General features: G+C 38.2%; 4 protein-coding genes across 4 annotated transcripts; all 4 read right to left on the reverse strand.

The window, feature by feature from the left end:
* Nucleotides 1-355: 355 nt before the first annotated feature.
* LOC122444045 (olfactory receptor 11H7-like) lies at nt 356-1,306 on the reverse strand. The gene has a single exon (XM_043472843.1). The coding sequence runs from the start codon at nt 1,298-1,300 to the stop codon at nt 356-358; it is 945 nt and encodes a 314-aa protein (XP_043328778.1). The 5' UTR covers nt 1,301-1,306.
* Nucleotides 1,307-5,949: 4,643 nt separating this feature from the next.
* On the reverse strand, nt 5,950-6,937 carry LOC122444046 (olfactory receptor 11H6). The gene has a single exon (XM_043472844.1). It carries the CDS (start codon nt 6,871-6,873, stop codon nt 5,950-5,952), a length of 924 nt encoding a protein of 307 aa, XP_043328779.1. The 5' UTR covers nt 6,874-6,937.
* A 6,336-nt stretch (nt 6,938-13,273) lies between these two features.
* Nucleotides 13,274-14,218, reverse strand: LOC122444047 (olfactory receptor 11H7-like). Its single transcript, XM_043472845.1, has one exon. It carries the CDS (start codon nt 14,198-14,200, stop codon nt 13,274-13,276), a length of 927 nt encoding a protein of 308 aa, XP_043328780.1. The 5' UTR covers nt 14,201-14,218.
* Nucleotides 14,219-26,747: 12,529 nt separating this feature from the next.
* On the reverse strand, nt 26,748-27,683 carry LOC122444048 (olfactory receptor 11G2-like). Its single transcript, XM_043472846.1, is given in 1 exon segment — nt 26,748-27,683. A coding segment is annotated over 1 exon segment (936 nt).
* Nucleotides 27,684-27,899: the final 216 nt, after the last annotated feature.

Here is a 27,899-nt window from a genome sequence, read left to right on the forward strand (position 1 = left end):
TGTGTCCTTTAAACAAAGTGTTAGACATCCATGTAAGCAAATAACCAATTTGATTTGTATCTCTTAAAGTTGTGTGGCCAGAGATTTCACATTGAAAAAGTTGAAATCTTCCTTGAAGCAATTATTAAGAATTTTTAAGAGTTATTTTTACCATGTGGTCAGGTGGCAGTCTCTTCCTATGGAACCACATTTATGAAACTAAAAGTGCATCAGAAAATAATCAAATATGTGATGAATCTTGTTGTTCACAAAAGTACCATGATGATTATGAATAGAACCAAATCTGTTTGGATTGGAAGAAGAAGATTATTTTACCACTTGCAGGAAGAGAGTCATCGAGTTTCACAAAACCTTTTCATGAAGTTTGCATAATTCTCATTCCACAGAGGACCTGATGGAGGGCAAATTTCATGTCCCTATTGCGTAGGCTGTAGATGAAGGGATGTAAGACTGGTGTCACTACAGAGTATATCAGTGTGATGATTTTATGCATAGCAACTGAGTTGCCAGATGTGGGCCTCACATACATCACCATAATGGTTCCATAGAACAGAGATACAACGACTAAGTGGGATCCACAAGTAGAGAAGGCCTTTTGCCGCCCAGATGAAGAAGGAACCCGAAGCACAGCTCTGACCACCAAGGTATAGGATCCAAGGATGTACAAAATGGTCAGAGTGATGATAAGAGAGCTCACAGAATGGAATACATGCTCTATTATGGGTGAACTGGCACAGGACAATGCCATCAGTGGGTCCACATCACACAGAAAGTGATCAATGATGTTGGGACCACAATAGGGTAGTTGAGAAATGAAAAGAATAGGAACTGAATATCCTAAGAAACCAGTGAGCCAACAAAGAGACACTAGAATGGCACAGAGCTTCCTAGTCATGATGGTGGGATAGTGCAGTGGACGACAGATGGCAAGGTAACGATCATAAGCCATGACACAGAGGAAGAAGCATTCAGTTGTGCCCAGGGAAAAGAAGAAGTAGAATTGAGTGAAGCAACCAGAGAAGGATATGGTTTTGGTTTTGGAAAGAAAATTGACCAGCATATTGGGGACTGTGCAGGTCACATACCAGACCTCTAGGAAGGAGAAGTTGGCCAGGAACACATACATAGGGGTATGGAGTCGGTGGTTCCACCTCACAGCACAAATGATGGCTATGTTCCCGGTTAGAGTCAAGATGTAGACCAACAGAATCATTGAGAAGAAGATGATCTGCATTTTCCAGGGACCAGGAAAGCCCAACAAGACAAACTGTGTCACAGTAGATATTCCTGACTTATTCATGGTCCCCAGACTGTGAAAAGAAGACAGATAGACAACTCAACTGCTAAGGCATTTGAAACTTTTCTTAGGACAGGCAGTTTGATTCATTCAGGAAAATGTATCAAGTATTCTAAAACATGTCTTGCATAAATCTTGTCCTATTCTGAATAAGCCCTCTGGCCCTGACTCTTTGTAAATATATAATTCTAGGCTGCTCGAACTTTCTTTGCCAGTGGGCCAAATCTGGTAAATTTCATCTTTTCAAATACAGAAATCTTGAAATAGAGATAAAAGTTATTTGTCTATGTCTTTTTTTTTTTTCCTTCAGTAAAAGCTTCATATATATAAGGGCAATTAATGCCATTCAGTTCAAAATGAAAGGACACATATGCTGTCATTTAAAAATAGATTGAATCTGACACTTCTTACAGATTTCAGTGATTTTAGCTCTGGCATTATTATTTCAGATTCTCTCTCTCTTTTTCTTGAACTATTTCCATTAGGAGATCTTCTATCACTTTTCCCCTATGATACCAGAAGAAAATAAAAAAGAATATTCAGGTTATAAATTATTTATATATTTTGCGATCTTCTATTTAAAGACATTTATATTGTACCATGGCTTATTTACAACTCAGTATTTAATCCTTTATTTTTCACAGTGAAAGTCATTATTATTCACCCTATTATGATTAATTTCACATGATAATTTATCACAAGGCTTCCCTGGTGGCTCAGATGGTAAAAAGTCTGCCTGCAATGCAGGAGACCCAGGTTCATTTCCTGGCTTGGGAAGATCCCCTGGAGAAAGGTATGGCAACCCATTCCAGTATTCTTGCCTGGAAAATCCCATGGACCAAGGAGCTTGGGTGGGCCACAGTCTATGGGGTCGCAAAGAGTCGGATGTGACTAAGTGACTAACGCTTAATTTATCTGGTTTCATATACACTTAAAATATATGTCATTAAGGATGAATATTCTTTGGAAGGACTGATACTGAAGTTGGAACTCCAATACTTTGGCCACCTGATGAGAAGAACTGACTCATCTGAAAAGACCCTGATGCTGGGAAAGATTGAAGGCAGGATGAGAAGGAGATGACAGAGAATGAGATGGTTGGGTGGCATCATTGACCCAATGGACATGAGTCTGAGTAAACTCCAGGAGATGGTGATGGACAGGGAGGCTTGGTGTGCTGCAGTCCATGGGGTCACAAAGAGCCAGACATACTGAATGACTGAACTGAAGGATGAATATAACATATGAGATGTATTGCAAAAAAAAAAAAATTAAAATAATCAAGAGACTTTCTTCTAAAGCTCTTATTGCTGTCACAAGTTCTCTTAAAATTCACTATTTGAAAGATTGTATTTTAGTCTGTTTATTTATTTATGTAAAGATATTTATTTATTTGGCTGCACTGGGTCTTAGTTGTAGCATGCAGGGTCTTTAGTTGCAGCATGAGAACTCTTAGTTGTGGCATGTGGGGGTCTAGTTCCCTGACCAGGGGTTGAACCCGGTTCCCCTGGATTGGTAGCTCAGAATCTCAGCCACTGGGCCACCAAGGAAGTCCCACTTTATTTAAACAATATCTCTCAATTTTCAAAATAACAGAAAACAATTGAATCGAAGATGTTTTAAAAATAATTATTTACTAACATTCCAAAATTTGCCCTTATTTCCTTTAGAATATCATCATCAAAGAAGATATCTTTTTAAGAATCAAACACAACTCAGAATAAAGATCATAATGGTGCTGTTAACATAATGAAATCTCTAGACATCTTTTAACAAGATATCTTTAGTTTTTTTGACTAATAAGAGGAAATTTTCCTTAAAAATAATTTTGGTAAAGTGGTATATGAAAGTAAAAGTGAGTGGTATATACAGAATATTTATAGTATTCATTTAACATAATCAAATAGAAAAAAATTCCTTCTACTCAGTGAGGCTATATATTTAATATATATGTCTTATTTAAAGATAAGCATATTTATAATGATATAGATGTTGCAGGCTCATTAAATTAGTAATGCATAAAATGAGCTATAATCCTCATCTAAAAGCAAACATAAGCTTCCCATTGAGCAGCTTGTGTCAGAGCAGTTTGTAGTCCTGTGAACAAGAAACCAGGAAGAGAAGGAAATTGAAAGATGGAGATAAATTCTTTTTAATTTTTTAAACTGGGATGATTATGAAGAGCTAAACTAACTTTCATTGATGCCCATTTTGGTGAGACATTTGAAAGGAGGGCTCCCCACTATTGGAACCTGGTGCTTTTTAAGCTAGTGTCCACTCTTCTTAACAACACAAGAAAGTGGTGAAACAAAGAGTAGCCACTTACCTCTGGAATAGCAGCAACAGATGACTTGAATTCACAGTCTGAATCACAGACTATGACTCAAAACTTCAAGTATTTGAGCTACAGACCGCTTTTTTTGACATTAAAAAAAAAAAAAAAAAAAAGAAAACCTCACAAAAAAACTCACTCAACTGTAGTGAAAACATTGTAAATTAATTTCACAGATCATTTCCATCATAATTATGAGAAGCGGTACTTAATATAGTAACCATTAAACCCTGTGTGAATCTGTCTTCATGTACACTGCTTTGATTTTATTATTAGAAGAATTTCTTAATGCTGCTTTTCCTGAAGTTGCAGATGGGTGGACAAAGGTGGAGAAGCTAGCTAAAGAGAGGATACCAAGAAAACCCCTCCTCTTCTATTTTCTCTTGGGTTCAACTCCAGTGGATGGAGCTAGTTCCATACTATTTTGTTCAAAGTATCTAGTAAAGTCATACCATTGCTGATGACCCAGCCACTTCCTAAAAAGGGAGACATGTGGATGACTGGTACCTTTTAGTGTGCTAATTTTGGAGAATGTGAGTTCCATGGTGATCTAAATTCTCTGAATTTTTTTTTTTGTTGTTCTCAAGTTGAAAGAGAAACCAATATTCTTTGATACTCAACCTCTTGAGTATATCATATGTACAGATGTATAGGAAAACAGGCCTACCTGTGGTGTATAATAGCATCAGTACCCAGCAGGGAAGATGTCTCCTAAATAGAAGGATGCTTTCCTAGATCATCCTGGGGAGTCCATAGATTCTCCTTCACTGGTCTTAATGTGGAAGCCCTGGGTGAGAACTTCATGCATATCTTATTTCACTTCTCTTCCACCATAAGATTCTGGTGGTCTGCTTCCTACAGACTATGTTGTAATTATATGCTGGTCTTCACGTATGCATCATTTTGGCCACTGTTGGGAATTGTTATTTTTTTCTTAAATGTGATCCTATAACTTTTCATGCTTCCCCTAAGGACCTTCTTACTTCTTGCCTGGAGGTTTCATTAATATTTCTGGTAGGTTGGCTCATAGGGATTATTAGAAATAATGTGCTACACTGACTCTGGGGGGACACTGTGGTCTTCTTAAGTCTGTGTTTTTCAAGCAAGTGTATGTGATTTTGTGCTGTGGGATTACAAAAAGTGCCTAATTAATATCTTCTGAGGAAGGGACAGTTTTACTCAGAGGAGATAATTTTGTATTATGCCAAATATGTGTATATGCCATGAAACAAAAAGTATAATTTTTAAGATAAATTTTTAATTTAAAAGAAATATTGTCTCTACATGCCCCATGTTTTCTGACCACAGGTGCCAAACATGCTTTGGTGGTGGAAAGGTCTGAGAAACACTGTACTAGAGTACTTCATCACCTAGCACCAATGGGCCTATCTCCCTGTTCTCCCTATGAAGGCCTAATTTCATTCCCAGTATGGCCATAGCTAAGGAGGTGTTCTCTCATTTTAAGTAGATCGGCTCTTAGTTTCTGGTTTTCCTGTCACAGCATGGGGTTTGGGCACAAAAATGGAATTTGTTATCGGTATAATTCCCTCTAAACATTTTTCTTAGACTTTGTCTGATGGCCTTCTGAGAAGCACAAAAATATGTTTAAGGCATTGTTATTCCATACTACCAGTGATAATGGGGTTGTCACAATTGATTTAGGAGGAAGCAGTGTGAGTAAAAATGCACATTTAGGAAAAAGATTATTCAAGGTAAAATAAGAAGATTGATCTGGGTAAAGTGCAGGGCCTTAGTGGATAAGCAGGAGAGAAGACTGAATGGAATATCTATTGAGTGAGCATTTGGAAGGCAGGAAGAAGAGTTTGTACTTTATCTGTAAGTCATAGAGGTATGAAGTATACTCTGTTTTTGATGTGAAGACAACCTCAAACAATGGATAATATCCATGACTATGTATTTTATTTGGTGGCCTGTTGACCCACTTTTTTTAAGAATACTTATTTTCTGAATTTAGAGGATTGCACCCATTCTTGAAAGGCTCCCAGTACACATTCATTTGATTCTTTCACCAGATAAGATTAAACCAGAAAAGATACATCACACTTACATAAAAAATATTTATCTATCTCTCTATATATAATAACACCATATAATTACTCAGTGATGTTGTACATGTTTAAAATGTTTATTCAACATTTATCATTGAAGAGTTGAACTTGAACTGCTAAGGAACTGTGAAAAACAAGGCTTTCCCTTTATTGTGAGTCAAAATATGACTTATTGTTGCCATTCTCTATCATTGTTACTATAAATAGTTAAGGTCAGAAATGACGAATTCTGCTTCTCTTTTAAAGATGTCTCAGTTTTGATTAATTCTTAATCCCAGGACTTTCTTTAGGGCATCTTTCATGTCTTTGTTTCGGAGACTGTAGATAAGTGGATTTAAGAGCGGAGTCACTGCTGAGTATACCAAAGTGATGACTTTTTGCATTCCTGCTGGGTTTCCTGATGTTGGGCTCACATACATCACCATAAGGGTTCCATAGAACAAAGACACCACCATTAGGTGGGACCCGCATGTGGAGAAAGCTTTCGTTCTACCAGCATGAGGGGGAAAACGAAGTACAGCTCTGAGTACCAGTGTATAAGATCCCAAGATGGAAAGGAAGGGGCCAAAAATAATCACTGAGTTGAAGGTGTAGCAAATAAGCTCAGTGGAAGGAGCAGGGATGCAGGCCAGTGCAAACAATGGGCCTGGGTCACACACAAAGTGGTCGATGATGTTGGGTCCACAGAAGGGAAGTTGGGAGATAAGGACAATGGGGACTGGATAGCAGAGAAATCCACTCACCCAACAAACACAGACTAGGATCACACAGAACTTCCCAGTCATGATGGAGGGGTAATGCAGTGGGCAACAGATGGCCAGGTACCGATCATAGGCCATAACTGATAGGAAGAAGCACTCTGTTGTACCAAGTGAAAAAAAGAAATAGAATTGGATGAAGCAGCCAGTGAAGGAGATGGTCTTGGTATCAGAGAGGATGTTGACCAGCATGTTTGGGACAGTGGAGGAAACATACCAGATCTCTAGGAAGGCAAAGTTTCCCAAGAAGATGTACATGGGTGTGTGAAGCCTCCTGTCCCATTTCACCGCACAGACAATGGCCCCATTCCCCAGCAGTGTCAGGAGATAGACCACCAGGATTAATGAGAAGAAGAACATCTGCATCTCCCTTTCACCAGGGAAACCCAGAAGGACAAACTCAGTCACAAAATGCATTGTTTTGTTCTGGGATCCCAAAGCTGTTAGAGAAACTGAAGTTAACAGAGCAATGAATAATCATGAACATTTTTAGGTTTTGCTAACAAATAGCTTGGAAAGGTACAAAGGTTGGGGTTGCAAAGAGTTGGACACAACTGAGCAACTAACACTTTCATTTTTCACTTTCACTTTCAATGCCCCTTTGAGCAGTATGGAGAAGACTGCTTTATCCTTTTTTTTTTTAATAGATAAGAAAATGGAATATCAGATTTAATGAGTTTACTTGAATGTGCAAAACTTCTAGATACACTGGCTTATTTGGTTTGAAACAAATCCCACTGGTTTGAAACAAATCCTGCTTCATTTCAAATATTGCTATAACCCTGAGTCTTAGTAATGTTTCATCTTTTATGTTTAAATCATTATCCCTTGGATAATCTACATACAAATATAAACTTTAGACACATCTTTTTTGCTTTGAAATAAAGTTGAGTATAGATCTGAAGCAAATAGCTGTAGAAGTCCAATTAAAAAACATGTAAGAGTGGAAATGCAGGGTGGGAGTCTTAAGCCTGCTTGCTTTTGCTGCTCTCAGAGAGGTGCTGCAGATCCCCAGGATTCTATAAAATGGTTTGAAAACCATCTATCCATTTTTCTCTAGGTCACATTCTGCTATGTGGCTTCTGGATTTGTTGAACAGTTCAGCCCAATCCCCTCCTAAGGAGCTAGTTCTCCCAAAGCACTACTTTTTGTTGAGGAAAAAAAAAAATCTCCTTTATTACTTGGGACTCCCCTTGTTGAAGCTACACAAAATAAGTCTAATTCCTCTTCCATTATGATGATGGTGGGGACTTAAATAACTGATGGCAGCTATTATGTCCTCTATACATGATTTCTTTTGGAAGCCATCATTTTCCTGGTATGTGTCCCCCAAGCTGCACTATTTCACATCATAACTGAGCTCTTGAGGTAACTTGCAGCTGGACATGCCAATTTCTCTAGAATGTAAAACCACATGACTTCATTTTTGCTAGGAATTAAGCCCTAAATACCATAACTTGTCTGCTCATTATCTTGCTTTTACCTAATTTAATTTAATAATGAATAGAGAGGTCACTTTAGGTTGTGCCAAGATCAGAAAGATGTTTCTCATATTGGCTGATTTAGGATTTGGGACAGGACTATAAACTTGGATAATTTGCTAAAAACCTTCCTAAAACTATTTGTATAGGTTCATTTCTATGTCCTAGAGTTTCCTGGTTAAAGATCAAAATATTTGACTGGGTAAGCCACCATCAATATTTTAAAATCCATAATATATTAACTACAAAATAAGATAACTGGCTATATTACTAATGTCATTGTTAAGATACTCACAAAGTTTCATCCTTTTGCAGTTTATACAATCTTCAGAGTGCAAAAGGCTTGACTGTCAGTAGTTTAGCAAACCTGGAGCAAACTCAGAGGACAAATGTTTTATTGCCAAGGTAGCTTTGGATATTTGTATTGATTAACAGTATTTTTATAATGATGACAAAGGTTGCCTCTGTAAGTGTGACTCATAAACATGCAAATTTAAATTTTGTCCAAGCAGTTTAGTTCAATGGACTACAGTTGTAATGACCATATGTATTAAAACTTATAGGAGAGTCACAAGGTCAAATACGCTTTCCATAACTATACCTATATTTGCCAGGCCACATGTTGTCATTTTGCTTGGAAAATATAGTTACTAGGCTTTCAGCAAAAAATGTTGAATAATGAATTTAACTTGTAGCATGTTATCCATTTTACTTATTCATTTGTGTGTTTCATAAATGTTTATTTACTTTTTATTATATTTCTAGCAGTGTGAAAATTCTGGGATAATGGTAAACATAGGAAATAAAATCCATCCCTTTTTGGAATTTATGTTTTATAAAAACTATCCATATTGTCACTTACATTTGTATAGTCACACTGTATGTGACTGGAGCTTCCTCCAACTGTGTTTCACCATATACCCAGCTATGTACTGTGCACCTAAAAAAGACATATATTCCAGTTAGAACTAAACTTAGATAAATCTACGTAGTGAATGCAGTAGCATGATAACAAATTTTATTTGACATAAGTGAGATATTTTTGGCTTTTTAAGACAGAAGGTAGAGACCTGAGACATGAATTGATTAACTGCATTCACCTACTGGAAAGTTCTTGGTACCAAGATGAGAAATGTAATTTCAATTCATGGTTTTGGACCTGGAACTGAGCCTCATAAATCTTAACTCCCACTTGGTCATTTGACTTCATAATGTTTATGACCTTTTGATGTTTGTGCTGCAGTGAAATTTTAGTTACTATGGAATATAGGATCAGAGAAACATGTATAAATGAACTTCACAGATAATTTGGAATCTTTGCATCCATTTCTATTGCCTCCACCTCCAAAGTATATCTATTATAAGCTCAAATGATGAATTTATTTATTTATTTTGGCTGCCCTGTGTGACATGTGGGATTTTAGTTCCCCTGACTAAGGATTGAACTTGTGCTCCCTGCAGTGGAAGTGCAGAGTCTTAACCACTGGACTGTCAGGGGAGTCTCTTAAATGATAAATGTGAGTCCACCTCTTTCTATTCACCTCAAGTGATACAACAAATGAACAGTTGGAGAGAAGAGGAGGAAAAAGGAACCTGGCAGTTCTTTCTGTACGAACTAATAAGGAAGCTAGGTCCTCCTCTATAACTCCAACCACTTGCTTAGGATTTAAGCTACCTTGCTCAGAGGAGAGCACTTTAAAAATTATAATTGCAAGGAGTCTTCTTTCTTTAAATATTTATATTTTAAGGTTAGCCTACAGATATATCCAAAGGACAAAAGAGTCTGCTGGCCTACTTTTTTTTCAGTTTCTACTCATCACTTGTCACTGGCTGACAACTCTGAAAGAATAACAGCAACCTGCTTTAATTGCTCTAGCTGAAGGTATTTGTCAATCAAAACTTCACTGACCAATATTAGAAAGAAAGTGATTCAAGACTCAGGCTGCATTCTAACCGAAGGATAGTTAATTCTCCCTCCAGTATATCCAAGACATTTGAGCACTATTTCCCTTAAGTGAGTTATATAGTGGGAATTCTGTGATACCAGAGTGAGCCCTTAATATGAATGTTTCACCTAAGAACTCTTTGGGAGTGTGTTGGGAGAAGAGAACTGCAGGCCCTAACTCACTGTTCCTACAAAGAACAAAGGAACAAAGAGCTAACAGATTTACAGAAGAATAACGTGCAGTGGGTATACAGGAGGATGGAGGCAGACTTTCCTTCCATACCTGATGATGTGTCTGTCTCCAAGAGGAGAATGTAAGAGAATTTCCAGCCACAAGATTGTCCTCATTACCCCATCTAAAAGCTCATTCATGGATGGATAGGCACATTTGCGGCTCCAGAGACTCATTTCCTTTAGTATTCTGAACAAGATGAAGTATATTTTTCATGTCAGTGATTATTAAGTTTGCAAGTCTCTCTTGAATAGGACCCGTAGTTCCCTGGTGTGCTCATTGGGAGGCACCTGGGTCCCTGTGCATGTATCTCTGTGCATTCATCTAATTTTCCCTATATTTGTTTGTATTTCCCCAATGGTTTAACTAGTGAGATACAGAGGTCTGCATAAATATCCAAGAGAAGTCAGGAAAATTTTCTTCTTTGTGGTGATAACCTTCCTCTAAAGAACTGATCTGAGTGCAGGAAGGGAGGTAGAGAGTGGGACAGGTTAATGAGAGGGGAGATTAAAAAAAAAAGAGAAAGAGAAAGAAAGAATGTGTGTGCATTTAAGAGTGTGTGTATGTATGTTGGTGTCTGTGATCTTTTCTCCAAAGTACATCCATTTCATTCTTGGTATTTAACCTGTAAGGACTTAAGTTAAAAAAATTCTTGTCTATACAAAGTTACTTAAATTTGTTATACTTGACATACAAGAAAGAATTTCCCTTTTAAATTTTAAGGATAATTTGAACACACTTGTTTGAAAGAATTGAGTTTTCTGTAAAAGTGGATTTGCAATGCTATTGACTGACATAATGAAATATTAGTGAGAATAAAAATTTAGCACTGTAAATGGTTCAGAGACAGGGTGTGATTTCTTTCATTGATATCAGGTTAAGGAGAACAAACAAGAAGAGGCAGAGAACCTGAGGGGAAGAATTCAATCATAGCAAGAATTCAAGTAAAGAACCCTACTGAGTTTATGAGTGAGGCTGTATAAGGACAGAACAACTTCTAAAAATGTCCCTGTCCCAGCAGTATTAACATCACTCGAGAGCCTGTTAGAATACAAATTCTCAGGTCCCACCCCTACTGGTAAGTCAGAAACACTCAGTGTGGGGCCAAGAAACCCCCTTTTTGAACAAACCTTTATGTGATTCTGCCGCATGCTGAAGTTTGACAACCACTGTATAGATCATTAAAGACTGGGTTAAGGATGGGTATATTTGATGGAGCTTCTAAGTTTGGGAAGGATTTCAGTAGGATCAGGAATTAGTTGAGCAAGGTTTGGAGAAAGGATCAAGAATGATATTTGTAGGGATAATTGACATCTGAAGCTGAGTTTTAGATAATATTGTATGTAGAGAAACAGGCTTAGAATTTTAGGCATCTGGGAGACTTTTGAAAGAGACCTGGAATAGGCAGGGAAATGGTGTAAAAGATTATTCAAGCATCATGTGAAAGGGAGTGACCTGGGAATAAAAAGGGGTACTGGGTTTGAATAGAGCTGAACCTAAAGAGAAGGTCGTGGGCTAAGAGATAGAAAACTAGGACACAGAAAATCTAGGTCCTGGCCTGAGCGCTTTTACTTACTGGCTGTAAGAGCCTGTTGAGTTCATTTCTTCAAATATTCAATACTTTCTTTGTGCTCTCCATAGGGCTGACATGAGAATGAAATAAAAGGAAAATATTTTGTAAATAGCTATATAATTGTAATATGATTGTGATTGAAGAGCCTCAGGAGTGGATTCCTAACTCCATTATCTCTCCAGTTTGTCATGGAAATATCATTCCAGAATTAGAATTTCCTTTCTGAGGATCTAGGAGGATTTTCCTCTTGTGTAAACCAGTTCCTTTAACTTTTCCTCCTCCCCAAATATATATCCCGAAGATCAGGTTGCAGATACAAATTCCTTTAAAAAGAAATACAAAGTTTTATTTGACAACTAGAAATAAAGAATTTTTTAAATGCCCATGCCTCTATTTAGTCTGTTATCACTGAAACAACCACGGTGATGACCCTTTTAAAATATAATGGGATTCTATTACTCCTCTGCTCAAAACTCTGCTCAGAAAGGCTTTCCATCTCATTCAGAATTTAAAATTCTTACTATGGCTCACAAGGGTCTGTACAACTTGGCCCTCTGTATGCTGTCTTTGACTTTATCTCTGATATTTCCCTCTTAATCTCTCTATTCCAACCAAACCAAACCACTTGCTGTTACTGGAACACAGTCCTGCCTCAGGGTCTTATGGAGAACTTGCCTCCCTCTGCATGGAATGTTCTTCCCTCAGCTATCCACACAGCTCATTCCCTCATCTCCTTCAAGCTTTTGTTTAAATAATACCTTCTCCTGGTGGCCTTCCCTGATGGTCCTATTTAAAATTTCAACCTTTTCTCTCTCACTTCCTGTCTCCCTTCCCCTTTCTCCATATTGTTTATCACTTTCCAGTGTAACTATATTTTTGCTTATTTTTTTATTGTCTGTCCCTCACTAGAAAATAAACTCCACACATAGAGTGTTTTGACCATTTTGTCATAGTGTATCTCTAATGCCTATGAGAATATCTAGAATAAAGTAGATGCTCAATAAATTTTTGTTGAATTGAAAAAATTGCTATTTTATATGATGTTAAAACATAACTTATATAAGCATGAAACTTTCAGTCTGTCCCTAATCTGGAAGATTCTGGACCAAGAGGAGCTAAGAGGATAGAAACTTTTTCTATTACTAAATCCTTTGGTTATGTATCCATTAGACATTTAAATTAGATTATTTATTCACTTTAAAGGATATTGTACTGTCTTAAGAAATGCCTTCAGTACACTGATGATGATTCACCTAGGATAACTTCTCTTAGTCTCGCTTTACCTCCTTCCCCTAATAATCAAAACTAAGACAGTGTGTGAAATAGGACAAATATAATGCCCTCATATTACTATCTAAGAAGTTATTCATGTTGAAAATATTGTTATCATACTTAGGATGCAATTTGAATCAACCATGGTTTAGCTCTGTCAAGTTAGTTGAAGAATAAAACATGGATGGAATCCACTAAAAAAGTCTTCTTTACTGTGTGCATTGGAAAATTAACAGCAGTATATGAAGTCTTTTTTAATTAATCTTTTATGCCTGGACAAAGGTTTGCTTGTTCTCATGTAGATTAGTTTATGTTCATTCTATTTTCAGGACTTTCTTCAGTGCAGCCTTCATCTCCTTGTTTCTTAAGCTGTAAATCAGGGGATTTAAGAAGGGAGTCACCACGGAATAGAACAAAGTTATAATCTTCTGAATTTCAGCTGGGTTATCAGCTGTAGGGCTCACATACATTGCCAAAAGAGCCCCGAAGAATAAGCACACCACTGTCAGATGGGATCCGCAAGTAGAAAAGGCCTTCTGTCGGCCTGCTGCTGAAGGGACTTTAAACACGGTGATCAGTAAAAGGGTATAGGAGCCTAGGATGTACAGAAGAGTTAGCATGATAATGAGGGAGCTGAGGACATAGATGACAGTCTCAGTGACAGGAGCTGGGACACAGGACAGAGCCATCAGTGGATCTATGTCACACACAAAGTGGTCGATGGTGTTGGGCCCACAGAAAGGCAGCCGAGAGAGCTGCACGGTGGAGACAGAGTAGCTAAGGAACCCAAACACCCAGCAAAGAGACAACAGAACAGAGCAGAGTTGCTGGGTCATGACGGTTGGGTAGTGCAACGGGCGGCAGATAGCAAGATACCGATCGTATGCCATGATACAGAGCAAATATGTCTCAGTTGTACCCAGGGAAGTAAAAAAATATAACTGGAGGAAACAGCCAACAAAAGAGATGGTTTTTGTTTCTGAGAGGAAATTGATTAGCATACTGGGCACAGTGGAGGTAATGTACCAGATTTCAAGGAAAGCGAAATTCCCTAGGAGAATATACATTGGCATATGGAGCCTTTGGTCCCACCTCACAGCACAAACAATGGTCCCATTTCCCACCGTGGTAAATATATAGATTCCAAAGAACAGTGAAAAGAGGAAATACTGTAACTCTTGACAGCCAGGGAAGCCTAGGAGGATAAACTCTGTCACGGTGCTTGCTGCTGAATTGTTCATGAATCCCAGGACTGCATAGAAGACAGAAAATACCAATATATAAATTGCTTTGTTTCTTGAAAAACTTATGGGAAACCTATGCAAGGTATATGTGTTGACTGTTTTGCACTGAGTTTGGAATAACCCATCTATTAACTCCTATCTTATTTAAAAGCCATCAACAAACAAATTTCAATAAAATTGGGTTCATAACAATAAAATCTTTATATTACTTGGATTTTCTTTATCAAAGGATTGGGTTAAAAAAAATCCTCTCTTCCCTTTGAAAAATTTGAAAACTCAGAAGTAATACCCTCTGTGAAAAGAAAAAGGTTATCAGTTTGTATTAGATTCATTTGTATTATTTTTTAGGTCCCAACATATGATATCATATAGTATTTGTATTTCTCTGTCTGGCTTATTTTACTAAGCATAATATTCTCTAGGTCCATTAACATTGCTGCAAATGGCAATATTTCATTCTTTTTTTATGGCTGAGTTATATTCCATTACATATATGTATACAGGTAATATATGGGCTTCTCTGGTGGCTCAGATAGTAAAGAATCTGCCTGAAATGCAGGAGACCTGGGTTCAATCCCTGGGTTGGGAAGATCCCCTGGAAAAGGGAATGGCTACACACTCCAGTATTCTTGCCTAGAGAATCCCATAGAGGAGTCTGGCAGGCTACAATCCATAGGATTGCAAAAGAGTTGGACATGACTGAGCAGCTAACACACATGCACACATAGGTAACACACACACACACATATATCACACATATCGCATATATCTGTTGGTGGGTACTTGTATAAACTGTTTTTTTAACTTAATATCTTTTGTGTTTTTTCCATGTCCAAATTATAACTGCAACATTAGTTCAATGGCTGCCTTGTTTTCTGTAGATTTTATCAACTCCTTAGTGATGGATTTTGAGTTTTAGTGTTTTATATTATAATAAATACTCTAACTTATATTCTTGAGTGTATTCTTAGTATAGTTGATCCATAAAGTGAGCTTATAATGATTCAACATTTAATAATTAAACTAATCAATGTATTGTGTCCTAGTTTTTGATGATGAAGATTTTTAGATATCCTTTGATGCCCATCATTTACTGAAGTCAACAAAGCAAAACCCTTTTACATATAAGAAAAATTCCTGCATAATAGTTCCGTAGCAGGTTATTCACATCCATACTAGAGCATGTGCCATTATGACTGAATAATGTGTTATGTTTCCTCTAGACTGAAAACTTTTATAATTCATAAATGATGTTAAATTTATCTTTATATTCTCAGTTGACTGAGTTTCTGGTTCTTAGTAGGCACTTGCTCAATGACTTAATGGTTGAATGAATTTTGAACTTGTCAATTCTGTCACTGAAAAGCTAACCTACTGAATTTACGAATATCACCATCACTGAGCTTCTAATCTGAACTCATTGGGCAGAGACTTGTGACTGACCAAACCTAAGATCTAATCCCCACTTGCCTCATGTCCCTGTCATTTGTGAGTGTCCATTCTAAATATAAGCCTCCCTAGTTACTCACCCTTTTCATACTGTTCATGGGGTTCTCAAGGCAAGAATACTGAAGTGGTTTGCCACTTTCCAGTAGACCATGTTTTGTCATGTATGGATGTAGTATGTATGTAGATGTAGTATGGGTGTAGTATGTAGTAGTCATGTATGGATATGAGAGTTGGACTATAAAGAAAACTGAGCGCCGAAGAATTGATGCTTTTGAACTGGATGTCGGAGAAGACTCTTGAGAGTCCCTTGGACAGCAAGGAGATCCAACCAGTCCATCCTAAAGGAAATCAGTACTGAATATTCATTGGAAGGACTGACGCTGAAGCTGAAACTCCCATACTTTGGCCACCTGATGTGAAGAACTGACTCATTTGAAAAGACCCTGATGCTGGGAAAGATTGAAGGCAGGAGGAGAAGGGGACGACAGAGGATGAGATGGTTGGATGGCATCACCAACTCAATGGACATGAGTTTGAGTAAACTCTGAGAGTTGGTGATGGACAGGGAGGCTTGGCGTGCTGCAGTCCATGGGGTCTCAAAGAGTCAGACACGACTGAGTGACTGAAATGAACTGAACTGAACTGAGTTATTTACCCTCTTTTATATTTTCAGGCCTATTATCTACATTCTGTTCAGCACTTCTCCTTTTTTAATTAATTTTTCTTACTGGAGTATATAGTTGATCACTACTTCTCCTTATTCCATCTTTTCCTTTTCCCTTTAGTATTCACATCTTGTGAATGGAACTACTTACTCTCCATTCACTAATCCATTTAACATTTGCTAAAGTCAGAAACTTGAATTATTCAAAGCACTTTCTAATTTTTTCAGTTCTTGTCCAGTTTGCAATCAATCACCAACTCCTGTTGATTTTCCCTCCCAAATGTTTTTTGAATCTGTTCTTGGCATACAGGAGGTCAATGTAAATGCTTTATCTGTTTGGATGGACCAGGAGCAGAGTGAACAGCTACATATATAACCAAAAGGAAAAATGAGCCTCCTTAGGAAGCACTAAGAATGACATTTTAGGAGAAAAATGGATCCTCACATGGGATGGTGAGGAAAAAAGAGAACATTTACTCTGCAGCCTATGTGGTGACATTCCACAACTGGATCAAGTTCACAACTGATTGACTGATTGACTAAATCCAATAATACTTAACTCAGTAGTCCTGTTGTATCACCATCAGTTCAGTTCAATTTCTCAGTCTTGCCTGACTCTTTGCGACCCCATGGACTGCAGCACGCCAGGCCTCTCTGTCCATCACCAACTTCCAGAATTTATTCAAGCTCATGTCCATTGAGTTGGTGATGCCATCCAACCACCACATCCTCTGTCATCCCTTTCTCCCCCCCCCTTCAACCTTTCCCAGCATCAGGGTCTTTTCAAATGAGTCATTTCTTTGCATCAGGTGGCCAAAATACTGGAGTTTCAGCTTCAACATCAGTCCTTCCAATGAACACTCAGGACTGATTTCCTTTAGGATGGACTGGTTGCATCCTAAGGGATGCAGTCCCTTGCAGTCCAAGGGACTCTCAAGTGTCTTCTCCAACACCACAGTTCAAAAGCATCAATTCTTCTGCATTCAGCTTTCTTTATAGTCCAACTCTCACATCCTTACATGACTACTAGAAAAACAAGAGTCTTGACTAGACAGACCTTTGTTGGTAAAGTAATGTCTCTGCTTTTTAATATGCTGTCTAGGTTGGTCATAACATTCCTTCTTTAAGGAAAATAAATAATGTAACCTTGATTTATGTTCAAATAGCATGACATACTGTGTGTTCTTGGGCAAGTTAACACCTGTTTTTCAGAGCTCCTGTGAAAATGCTGTTGAATATACTCAATATATGCTAAGTACAGTTCCTGGAATATAATTGGACCTAAAAAAATTCATAGCTGTTGCTAATAATAGTACTATCAACAAACATGATTACAAAGTATAAACTTTTTAGCATAATTTTTTAAAAACCTTAGTGATTAAAAAGTTACTCAGTTCCAACATATCACATAGCAAAGCTATGGGCAACTCTCTTTGGTTGCTCAGATTGATTTTACTGACCTCCTTGTATATTCTGGCACTTAAAAACATACTGTTTGGTATGATATAAGGGAAGAAGACATTGAAACACTGTGATTCAAGAAAGAAAATAAATAAAGGGAGTGTGTTACATTACTTGCTTTGTGTATGAGAGTGAGTGGGAATGTTACATTTGACTGGGGGCACTGTAGGAAACCACTCACTGTGTGCTGAGTCCCTTCAGTCGTGGCCAACTCCTTGCAACCCCATGAATTGTCCCCCGCCAGGCTTCTCTGTTCATGGGGTTCTCCAGGCAAGAATACTAGAGTGGGTTGCCACGCCCTCCTCTAGGGGATCTTCCTGACCCAGGAATTTAACCCACATCTCTTATGTCTCCTGCATTTGCAGGCAGGTTCTCTACCACTGCCCCACGGGAAGCCCGTGAGTTCCTAAGTACAACTCTCAACAGTCTTCTCATACCAAATTAAAGCTTACTGAATTTCTGAATAATGAAACATTCTTTTATGAATCACTAAGCAAAAAAGTTTCAGGGAAAAAAAAAAGTTTCAGGGATTGTTAAACTGAGGGAGATGAGTAGCTGGGCACTGGAGTCAACATTTCATAAAACAAGCTTATTATGTTGCTAGTGACTGAAACTTCATATCCAGAAACCTAAAGCTACAAAAGTTTGCAAAGGTATATTAATATTCAAATGTATTTCTACTGTAGCTAGGATCAATTTGTAGGTGTCTTAGAAAAAATACAGTGATGCCAAGACAGGAAGAAAAGTTACTTACCCTTCATGATAAGACTAATTATAGACAAAGATGGGAATAAATACTGAGTCTGTGTCTTCTCACTGATGCTTTTTCCTTTACTTGGAATCAAAACCCAGGGGCCTGATCCTGAGCATCCCACAATATACAAAGTTAAATGCTGAAACTTCCTTTTCTCCCTTCCTGAATTACTCAAAAGAAACAGTTATAGCAACAGGGCACTTCTGTTGGGCAATGTGATAGCCAGTGAAAAGAATTACAGCCCTATAATCAGTCATGGAGACCTGGGCCTTATTTGACATACTGATATTTTCATCAAGAGCTACATAAGAGACCTCAGTCTACCCAAGGCAGCCAGATCTTTCTCTTGTCTCACCCAGAAGAGACAACTCAACAGAGCTTTATATTTTGGTTACTTTTGCTATAGAGTAATTGAAAGAACTGGGGTATAAACCTCAAGAGGAGATATCAATAAGGGGGAGTGCAGGTGAATGAAGGGAGGGGAAGTGTTGTTGAGATTCCCCAGGGTGCAATTAAAGTTTCATCTTAGAGATTATTGTGAAGTCTTCAGAGTCCTCTTGGGCTGGTTTATGACTCCCTCAAGACTCTTTGGTGTAACATCCTTTTCTCATCCAAAGTTTTCATATAGTTTAGGTTAATTTGGCTCCCAGAGTGAAGACAGGGATAATGTCTTAAAGGCAATGCTGAGTTGTCTGTGCAGATTTACAGAGAATTTCTTTTTGTTTTCAGGAAACATTTATTTCTCTCTGAAATATAAAGAATATTCACAATGTATATTGTTTATATTCTATGGGAGTGTGTTTTCTTCACATACTTTACAATTATAAATTTTTGTTTCCAGTCCTCAATTACTGACAGACTTTTACTTTTCCATTTGTTCTGTCTGTTCTTTGTTCCTTTATTGCTCATTTTTAATTTTCTTTTGGATTATTCAAGTACCTTTATTATTTTATTCTCCTACATTTTTTATGATTTTAAACTATTTTTATCATGGTGAAATATATATAACATAGAAATGATCATATAACCACTTTAAGTGTACAGTTCTGGACATTAATTACATTCATATTGTTAAGCATCCATCAGCAGCATTCATCTCCAGAACTTTTTCATTATCCCAAACTGAAATTCCAATACCCATTAAATAATAACTTCCCATCTCACTTCCCCCTAGTCCCTGGCAACCGACTGTTAGAAATGTTATCTTTGAATTTTATTACTCTAGGAAATATATAAGTGGAATCACACAAAATTTGTCCTCTGCGACTGGCTTATTTCACCTATCATATTGTCTTCAAGGTTTATTCATGTTTTAGAACATGTCAGAATTTCCTTCCAAAGGTTGCATTGTTTGTGTATATAAAATTTTATTTATCTTTTCATATCTGAAGAATACTTCGGTTGCTTTCACCATTTCACTACTGTGAATATTGCTGCTGTTGACTATGAGTATAAAATATCTGCTTGATTCCTTGCATTCAGTTCTTTTGTATATATACCCAGAAGTGGAATTGCTGAATCACTGGTAATCCATGGCTTTTGGGAACTGCTGTACTATTTTCCACAGAGGCTGAACCATTTAATATTCCCACTGGCAATGTACAAGTACTCCAATTTCTCCAGATTCTTCACAGTTTTTGCTGTATGCTTTATAATAACCCAGAGATCAAATTGCCAACATCTATTTGATAAAAAGCAAGAGAATTCCAGAAAAACATCTACTTCTGCTTCATTGACTATGCTAAAGCCTTTGTGTGGATCACAACAAACTAGAAAATTCTTAAAGAGATGGGAATACCAGACCACCTTACCTGCCTCCTGTGAAACCTGTATGCAGGTCAAGGAGCAACAGTTAGAACCAGCTGTGGAACAGTGGACTGGTTCCAAATTGGGGAAGGAGTACATCAAGGCAGTACATTGTCACCCTGCTTATTTAACTTATATGCAGTACATTACGGAAAATGCCAGGCTGGATGAAGTACAAGCTGGAATCAAGATTGCAAGAACTATCAATAACCTCAGATATGCAGATGACACCACTCTTCTGGAAGAAAGCAAAGAACTCAAAAGTCTCTTGATGAAAGTGAAAGAGGAGACTGAAAAAGTTGGATTAAAACTCAACATTCAAAAAATGAAGATCGTGGCATCTGGTCCCATCACTTCATGGCAAATTAATGGGGAAACAATGGAAACAGTGAGAGACTATTTTCCTGAGCTCTGAAATCAATGTGGATGGTGACTGCAGCCATGAAATTAAGACACTTGCTCCTTGGAAGAAAAGCGATAACAAACCTAGACAGCATATTAAAAACCAGAGACATTACTGTGCCGACAAAGGTCTGTCTAGTCGAGGCTATGGTTTTTCCAGTATTTATGTATGGATGTGAGAGTTGTACCATAAAGAAGGCTGAACACCAATGAATTGATGCTTTCAAGCTGTGGTTTGGAGTAGACTCTTGAGCGTCCCTTGGACTGCAAGGAGATCAAACCAGTCAATCCTAAAGGAAATCAGTCCTGAGTGTTCATTGGAAGGAGTGATGCTGAAGCTGAAGCTCCAATACTTTGGCTACCTGATGCGGACTCATTGGGAAAAGACCCTGATGCTTGGAAAGATTGAGGGCAGGAGGAGAAGGGGATGACAGAGGATGAGATGGTTGGATGGCATCACTGACTCAAAGGACATCAGTTTGAAAAAAACTCCGAGAGATGGTGAAGGACAGAGAAGCCTGGCATGCTGCGGTACATGGGGTCACAAAGAGTTGGACATACCTGATCAACTGAATGACAACAAAGAATATTCCTCTAGAGAGTGAAGACTGCCGTCATATCCTGCCCACATAACGGGGTGTCACTCCTGGATCTTGCTTCAGATATGTAAGCTGCTGCTGCTGCTGCTAAGTCGCTTCAGTCGTGTCTGACACTGTGCGACCCCATAGACGGCAGCCCACCAGGCTCTCCCGTCCCTGGGATTCTCCAGGCAAGAACACTGGAGTGGGTTGCCATTTCCTTCTCCAATGCATGAAAGTGAAAAGGGAAAGTGAAGTCGCTCACCCCAGCCATTAATCATTGATGTCTCTGTTGCTAAAAAAAATTCCTCTAGAAAGATATCCTTTGTTTATTTATTTAAAAAGTAAATCATGCAGTCATGTGGAAAAGAATTTAAAACATTAAAAATAAATCTCTTTTTCTGTCTTATTCCTTAGACACCAAATTCTCCTTATTGAAGCAAGTCCTGTAACCAGTCTGGATCTCCTTCGGAAGATAGTCTATACATTTATATTACAGGTATTTACACCCTGCAGCTCACTTATTTTTTTAATATTTATTTATTCTTAATTGATTGATGATTGGTTTACAGTATTGGTTTGATCTGGCATATATCAGCATGAATTAACCATAAGTGTACATACGTCTCCTCCCCCTTGAATCTCCCTCCCTCAGCTCACTTTTTTTTTACTCAACAATGTATCTTGAAGTAATTATGTAACATTACTTATAGAGCTACTTCATATTTTATGAAATTGAAGATATAGTATTCCACTGTATGACTAAACTATAGCTTATTTAATTAGTTTTCCATTAATGGGGACTGACATTTTTCTCAACATTTTGCTATTACAACAATGATACAATGAACATTTTTACACTTTCATAATTTCCTATATGTGTGAAAAAAGCCATAGGCTAAGCACCTTAGAAGCAGCATTGCTGGGTTCCAGGGCATAGGCCTTTTAAATTTTGACTGTCCTAAATACAGTGTAAAACTTATACTCCCACCAACTAAGTGTGAGAGAACCCATGTCACATTCTCAACCATATAGTGTGTTATCAAACTTCTTGATCTTTGTCACTCCCCAGGTTAAACATGAGATACCGTCTCATGATATTCTCTCTTTTTCTTTTTATGAGTGAACTAGTGATATTTCTATATGTTTAAGAATCTTTTCTATATGTTATTTGTTTGTATCTTTTTGCTTATTTTCCTATTACAATGTTGTTCTGTTCTCTTACTGTTTATAGAGCTTTATATATATTAAGGAAACAATATATCATTGATATCATATATTTGTCAATATATCATTGGCAAATCATTGAGAATTATTGAAGGAAAAATAATTGAGAAGTTCTCAAGTTAAAAATATAGGATTGTTTACTGAAAAGAAAAGGCAGATGAAAAGGGTGGTGGATAAGACATTTTTATTTTTTTACCATTAAAATATTATCCTTAGAAAAATCACTCCTGATACCCAGTTCTCATTTTCTTCATCTGCAGAATCAGGTAGCTGAATTGATAAATACATACAATAATAGGATAACTTTTCTTTCAGGATCTAGGAGGTACTTCAAGGAGAGCTAGTCCAAGTTACTAATAAAAATCCTGAGTAGACAATTTTACTGATCTATAATTCCTTTTCATTGTAGGGGACTGGAATGCAAAAGTAGGATCAAGAAATACCTGGAGTAACAGGCAATTTTGGCCTTGGAGTACAGAATGAAGCAGGGCAAATGTTAATAAAGTCTTGTCAGGAGAATGCACTGGTCATAGCAAACACCCTTTCCAACAACACAAGAGAAGACTCTATACATGGACATCACCAGATGGTCAATACTGAAATCAGACTGATTATATTCTTTGCACCCAAGGATGGAGAAGCTCTACACAGTCAGCAAAATCAAGACTGGGAGCTGACTGTGGCTCAGATCATGAACTCATTGCCAAATTCAGACTGAAATTGAAGAAGGTAGGGAAAACCACTAGACCATTCAAGTGTGACCTAAATCAAATCCCTTATGTCTATAAAGTGGAAGTGACAAATAGATTCAAGGGATTAGATCTTATAGACAGAGTGCCTGATGAGCTATGGACAGGTTCATGACATGTACAGGAAGCAGTGATCAAGACCATCCCTAAGAAAAAAGAAATGTAAGAAGGCAAAATGGTTGTCTGAGGAGGCCTTACAAATAGCTGTGAAAAGAAGAGAAGTGAAAGGCAGAGGAGAAAAGGGAAAGATACCCATTTGAATGTAGAGTTCCAAAGAATAGCAAGGAGAGATAAGAAAGCCTTCCTCAGTGATCAATGCAAAGAAATAGAGGAAAACAACAGAATGGGAAAGACTAGAGATCTCTTCAATAAAATTAGAGATACAAGGGAACATTTCATGCAAAGATGGGCACAATAAAGGACAGACATGGTACGGATCTAACAGAAGTAGAAGATATTAAGAAGAGGTGGTAAGAATACACAGAAGAACTGTACAAAAAAGATCTTCATGACCCAGTTAATCACGATAGTGTGATCACTCACCTAGAGCCAGACATCCTGGAATGGGAAGTCAAGTGGGCCTTAGGAAGCATCACTAAGAACACAGCTAGAGGAGGTGATGGGATTCCAGTTGAGCTATTTCAAATCCTAAAAGATGATGCTGTGAAAGTGCTGCACTCAATATGCCAGCAAATTTGGAAAACTCAGCAGTGGCCACAGGACTGGGAAAGATCAGTTTTCATTCCAATCCCAAAGAAAGGCAATGCCAAAAAATTCTCAAACTACCACACAATTGCACTCATCTCACTTACTAGCAGAGTAATGCTCAAAATTCTCCAAGCCAGGCTTCAACAGTACGTGAACCGTGAACTTTCAGACGTTCAAGCGTGAACTTCCAGATGGTTTTAGAAAAGGCAGAGGAACCAGAGATCAAATTGCCAACATCTGTTGGGTCAGCAAAAAAGCAAGAGAGTTCCAGAAAAACATCTACTTCTGCTTTGTTGACTATGCCAAAGTCTTTGACTGTGTTGATCACAACAAACTGTGGAAAATTCTTAATGAGATGGGAATATCAGACCTCCTGACCTGCCTCCTGAGAAATCTGTATGCAGGTCAGGAAGCAACAGTTAGAACTGGACATGGAACAACAGACTGGTTTCAAATAGGGAAAGGAGTACGTCAAGGCTGTATATTGTCACCCTGCTTATTTAACTTATATGCAGAGTACATCATGAGAAACGCTGGGCTGGAAGAAGCACAAGCTGGAATCAAGATTGCTGGGAGAAATATCAATAACCTCATATGTGCAGATAACACCACCCTTATGGCAAAAAGAGAAGAACTAAAGAGCCTCTTGATGAAAGTGAAAGACAAGAACGAAAAAGTTGGCTTAAAACTGAACATTCAAAAAATGAAGATCATGGCATTTGGTCCCATCACTTCATGGCAAACAGATGGGGAAACAGTGGAAACAGTGACAGACTTTATTTTTTTGGGCCCCAAAATCACTGCAGATGGTGACTGCAGCCTTGCAATTAAAAGACGCTTGCTCCTTGGAAGAAAAGTTATGACCAACTCAGATAGCATAATTAAAAAGCAGAGACATTACTTTGCCAACAATGGTCTGTCTAGTCAAAGCTATGGTTTTTCCAGTAGTAATGTATGGACATGAGAGTTGGACTATAAAGAAAGCTGAATGCTGAAGAATTCATGCTTTTGAACTGTGGTGTTGGAGAAGACTCTTGAGAGTCCCTTGGACTGCAAGGAGATCCAACCAGTCCACCCTAAAGGAAATCAGTCCTGAATATTCATTGGAATGACTGATGCTGAAGCTGAAACTCCAATCCTTTGGCCACCAGATGCAAAGAACTGACTCATTTGAAAAGACCCTGATGCTGGGAAAGATTGAAGGCAGGAGGAGGAGCAGAAGACAGAGGATGAGATGGTTGGATGGCATCACCAACTCAATGGACATGAGTTTGAGTAAACTCCAAGAGTTGGTGATGGACAGGGAGGCCAGGCGTGCTGCAGTCCATGGGGTCACAAAGTGTGGGACATGACTGAGTGACTGAACTGAACTGAACTGAACAATTCCTGAGCACCCTCCCTTAAAAGAATTAGGCCTAAATTTGTCTCTGGGTTACTGGTTTTCCTTATTTTATTGAAATCAACCCCTTCTCCCTGCCCACCTCGTTTGCAGGTTAGAATACTCAGAAATCTGGAGGTCCTTGCAGTGAAAAGAAAATCACACCTTTGCATGTTTATACCAGTCCCCGTATTCATTTGTCTCTGATTTGCGGGTTTTTGCATGATTATGCTACAAGATCATCTTCTGAAAGTGAGGGGAGAAGTGAGAAAGTATGGAACTTAGACATAATAGAAAACAACTTTTGGTTGTAGTCATGACTAATCAGCTTGGATTAAACTTATCCTTCTACTAAAAGTAACTACAAAATCTGGAGAAATTACATAAAACAAGCGTTTGAAGGCACTAGAGAGCAGTCAACACAGACATGACTTCAGGGGCTACAATTCCAGGGAAGGGAGGAATAAGAAGAGGAGCTCCACATTTACCTTGAGCGTTTCTCCCCTAGGATGACAGTCACTGGGTTGGGGAGTATGGGGACAGGGAGGTATCTGAGAAAGAACAGCGGAAGGAAGAATAAAATCTCAGCCCAAAGCAGTAGTTTCATTGAACTAAGGGTATAAGGGATTTGGTGCTTGTGGCTGCCAGAGAAACTGGTGTTTGTGAAAAAATACTGGAGACAGAAGGACCACAGAGAAGCGAGGGGCAAAATGTGATGTAGTTTCCTTTCTAGGCATTTTTCAATTTCTCAGTCATTTATGTTCAAGATGAGATTTCAAGAAGTCTAGCAGAAAGAAGAAACTGGGAGTTCAAAGAGCTGAGCAGAGGTCTTAGGACACATGGGTTTCAGAATACAGGAATAGAAAGTCAGGGCTCTCTAAGGTGGAGGTGTCTTGAAAACAATTCAGGTGTGTGACTGAGATCATCTCAGAATGGTCATGTTCCTGAGTAAGGATCACATCCCAGAAATAAGAGCAAAGCTGTTTTAGACTGTTTTTATTACACCTTAAAATAAATACTCCTTAAATGAGATCAAAGTGATCTGTTTTACTCTATCTTCTGGTAAAAGAAAACTTTCTTTGCTACATTATTTTAAAAATTTTAAAATATAATGTTCAACATTTGGTAAAAGATGAGGTATATAAGAAAAAGGACAAAAAAAAAAAAAAAAAGAAACTGGACAAATGAGCAAGAAGCAAAAGAATAAATAAGCACAGATACATGTTCACAGGTGACCGAAATTTTAGTCAATATTAGGATGAACAATCATCTGATAAAAGCAAAACACAGTTTTTAAAAAAAACCTGAAAATGAAGTAAACACAATTTAGGTCTCTAATTGCTCAAGAACTCTTTTGATGAACACTTTTTATAGTCTAAGAAATTTCTGCAGGGCCTTTTTCATATCTTTGTTTCTAAGACTATATATTACAGGGTTAAGGAGTGGTGTCACAACAGAATAAAACAGAGTCACAATCTTCTGCATTCCAGCTTCATGCTCAGATGTTGGACTCCCATACATTACGAGGACTGAGCCATAAAACAGTGAAACCACAGTCAGATGAGACCCACAGGTGGAGAAAGCCTTTTTTCACCCAGCTGCTAAAGGGACTTTCAATACAGCTCTCAGGACCAGAGCATAAGATCCCATGATGAAGAGAAATGGAATGATGAGGGGCAAAGGACTTAAAGTGGAGAAGACAAGTTCTATCACAGGAACTTTTTCGCAAGTGAGTGCTAGAAGAGGACCTGGGTCACACAGGAAGTGGTCAATGATCCCAGATCCACAGAAAGACATCTGGGAGATGATGATGATGGGAATCAAGAACCAGAGGAAACCAAATACCCAGCAGCTGATTATGAGATTGGCACAGAGACGTCCAGTCATGAGAGTGGGGTAGTGTAGAGGCCAGCAGATGGCAAGGTAGCGATCAAATGCCATAATAGCCAAGAAAAAACATTCTGTAGAACCCAAGGAGAAGAAAAAGTAAAACTGGAGAAAGCACCCAGAGAAGGAGATGAACTTGTTGTCAGAGAGGAAGTTGGCCAACATGTTGGGGACGGTGGAGGTGACATACCAGATCTCCAGGAAGGAGAAGTTGGCGAGCAGGATGTACATGGGGGTGTGGAGTCTCTGATCCCAGCGCACAGCACAGATGATTGAACCATTGCCCATGAGGGTCAGGAGGTAGACAGCAGAGAAGAGCACAAAGAGGAGAATCTGCCCCTCCCTGGGGCAAGGGAAGCCCAGGAGGATGAAGCCAGTGATGGCGCTGGAGGTGTTGGGAGTGTTGGAGATTTTCATGGGTCTGGGAGCTGTGGAAAGGACCAGCAAACATCAAATGAGATATGAGGACCCAAATTTACATTTAAATCATCTTGGAAAAGTAAATAGAGATTTATATATTAATAGCTATTTTTTTTCCTTGTAAACTGGGTTAACTATTCTCATTCACATTTTCATCATGGATTCAAGAAAATATTTAATCAGAATTGGTAAACTCTTGAAGGGAAGTGTGGT

The sequence above is a fragment of the Cervus canadensis genome, chromosome 6 (genome assembly GCF_019320065.1).
Source record: "Cervus canadensis isolate Bull #8, Minnesota chromosome 6, ASM1932006v1, whole genome shotgun sequence".
In the NCBI taxonomy this organism is placed as follows: Eukaryota; Metazoa; Chordata; class Mammalia; order Artiodactyla; family Cervidae; genus Cervus; species Cervus canadensis.

Coding starts and splice junctions, on each gene's coding strand:
- LOC122444045 (XM_043472843.1), bottom strand. CDS start 1,300: ATGAATAAGTCAGGAATATCTACTGTGACACAGTTTGTCTTGTTGGGC.
- LOC122444046 (XM_043472844.1), bottom strand. CDS start 6,873: ATGCATTTTGTGACTGAGTTTGTCCTTCTGGGTTTCCCTGGTGAAAGG.
- LOC122444047 (XM_043472845.1), bottom strand. CDS start 14,200: ATGAACAATTCAGCAGCAAGCACCGTGACAGAGTTTATCCTCCTAGGC.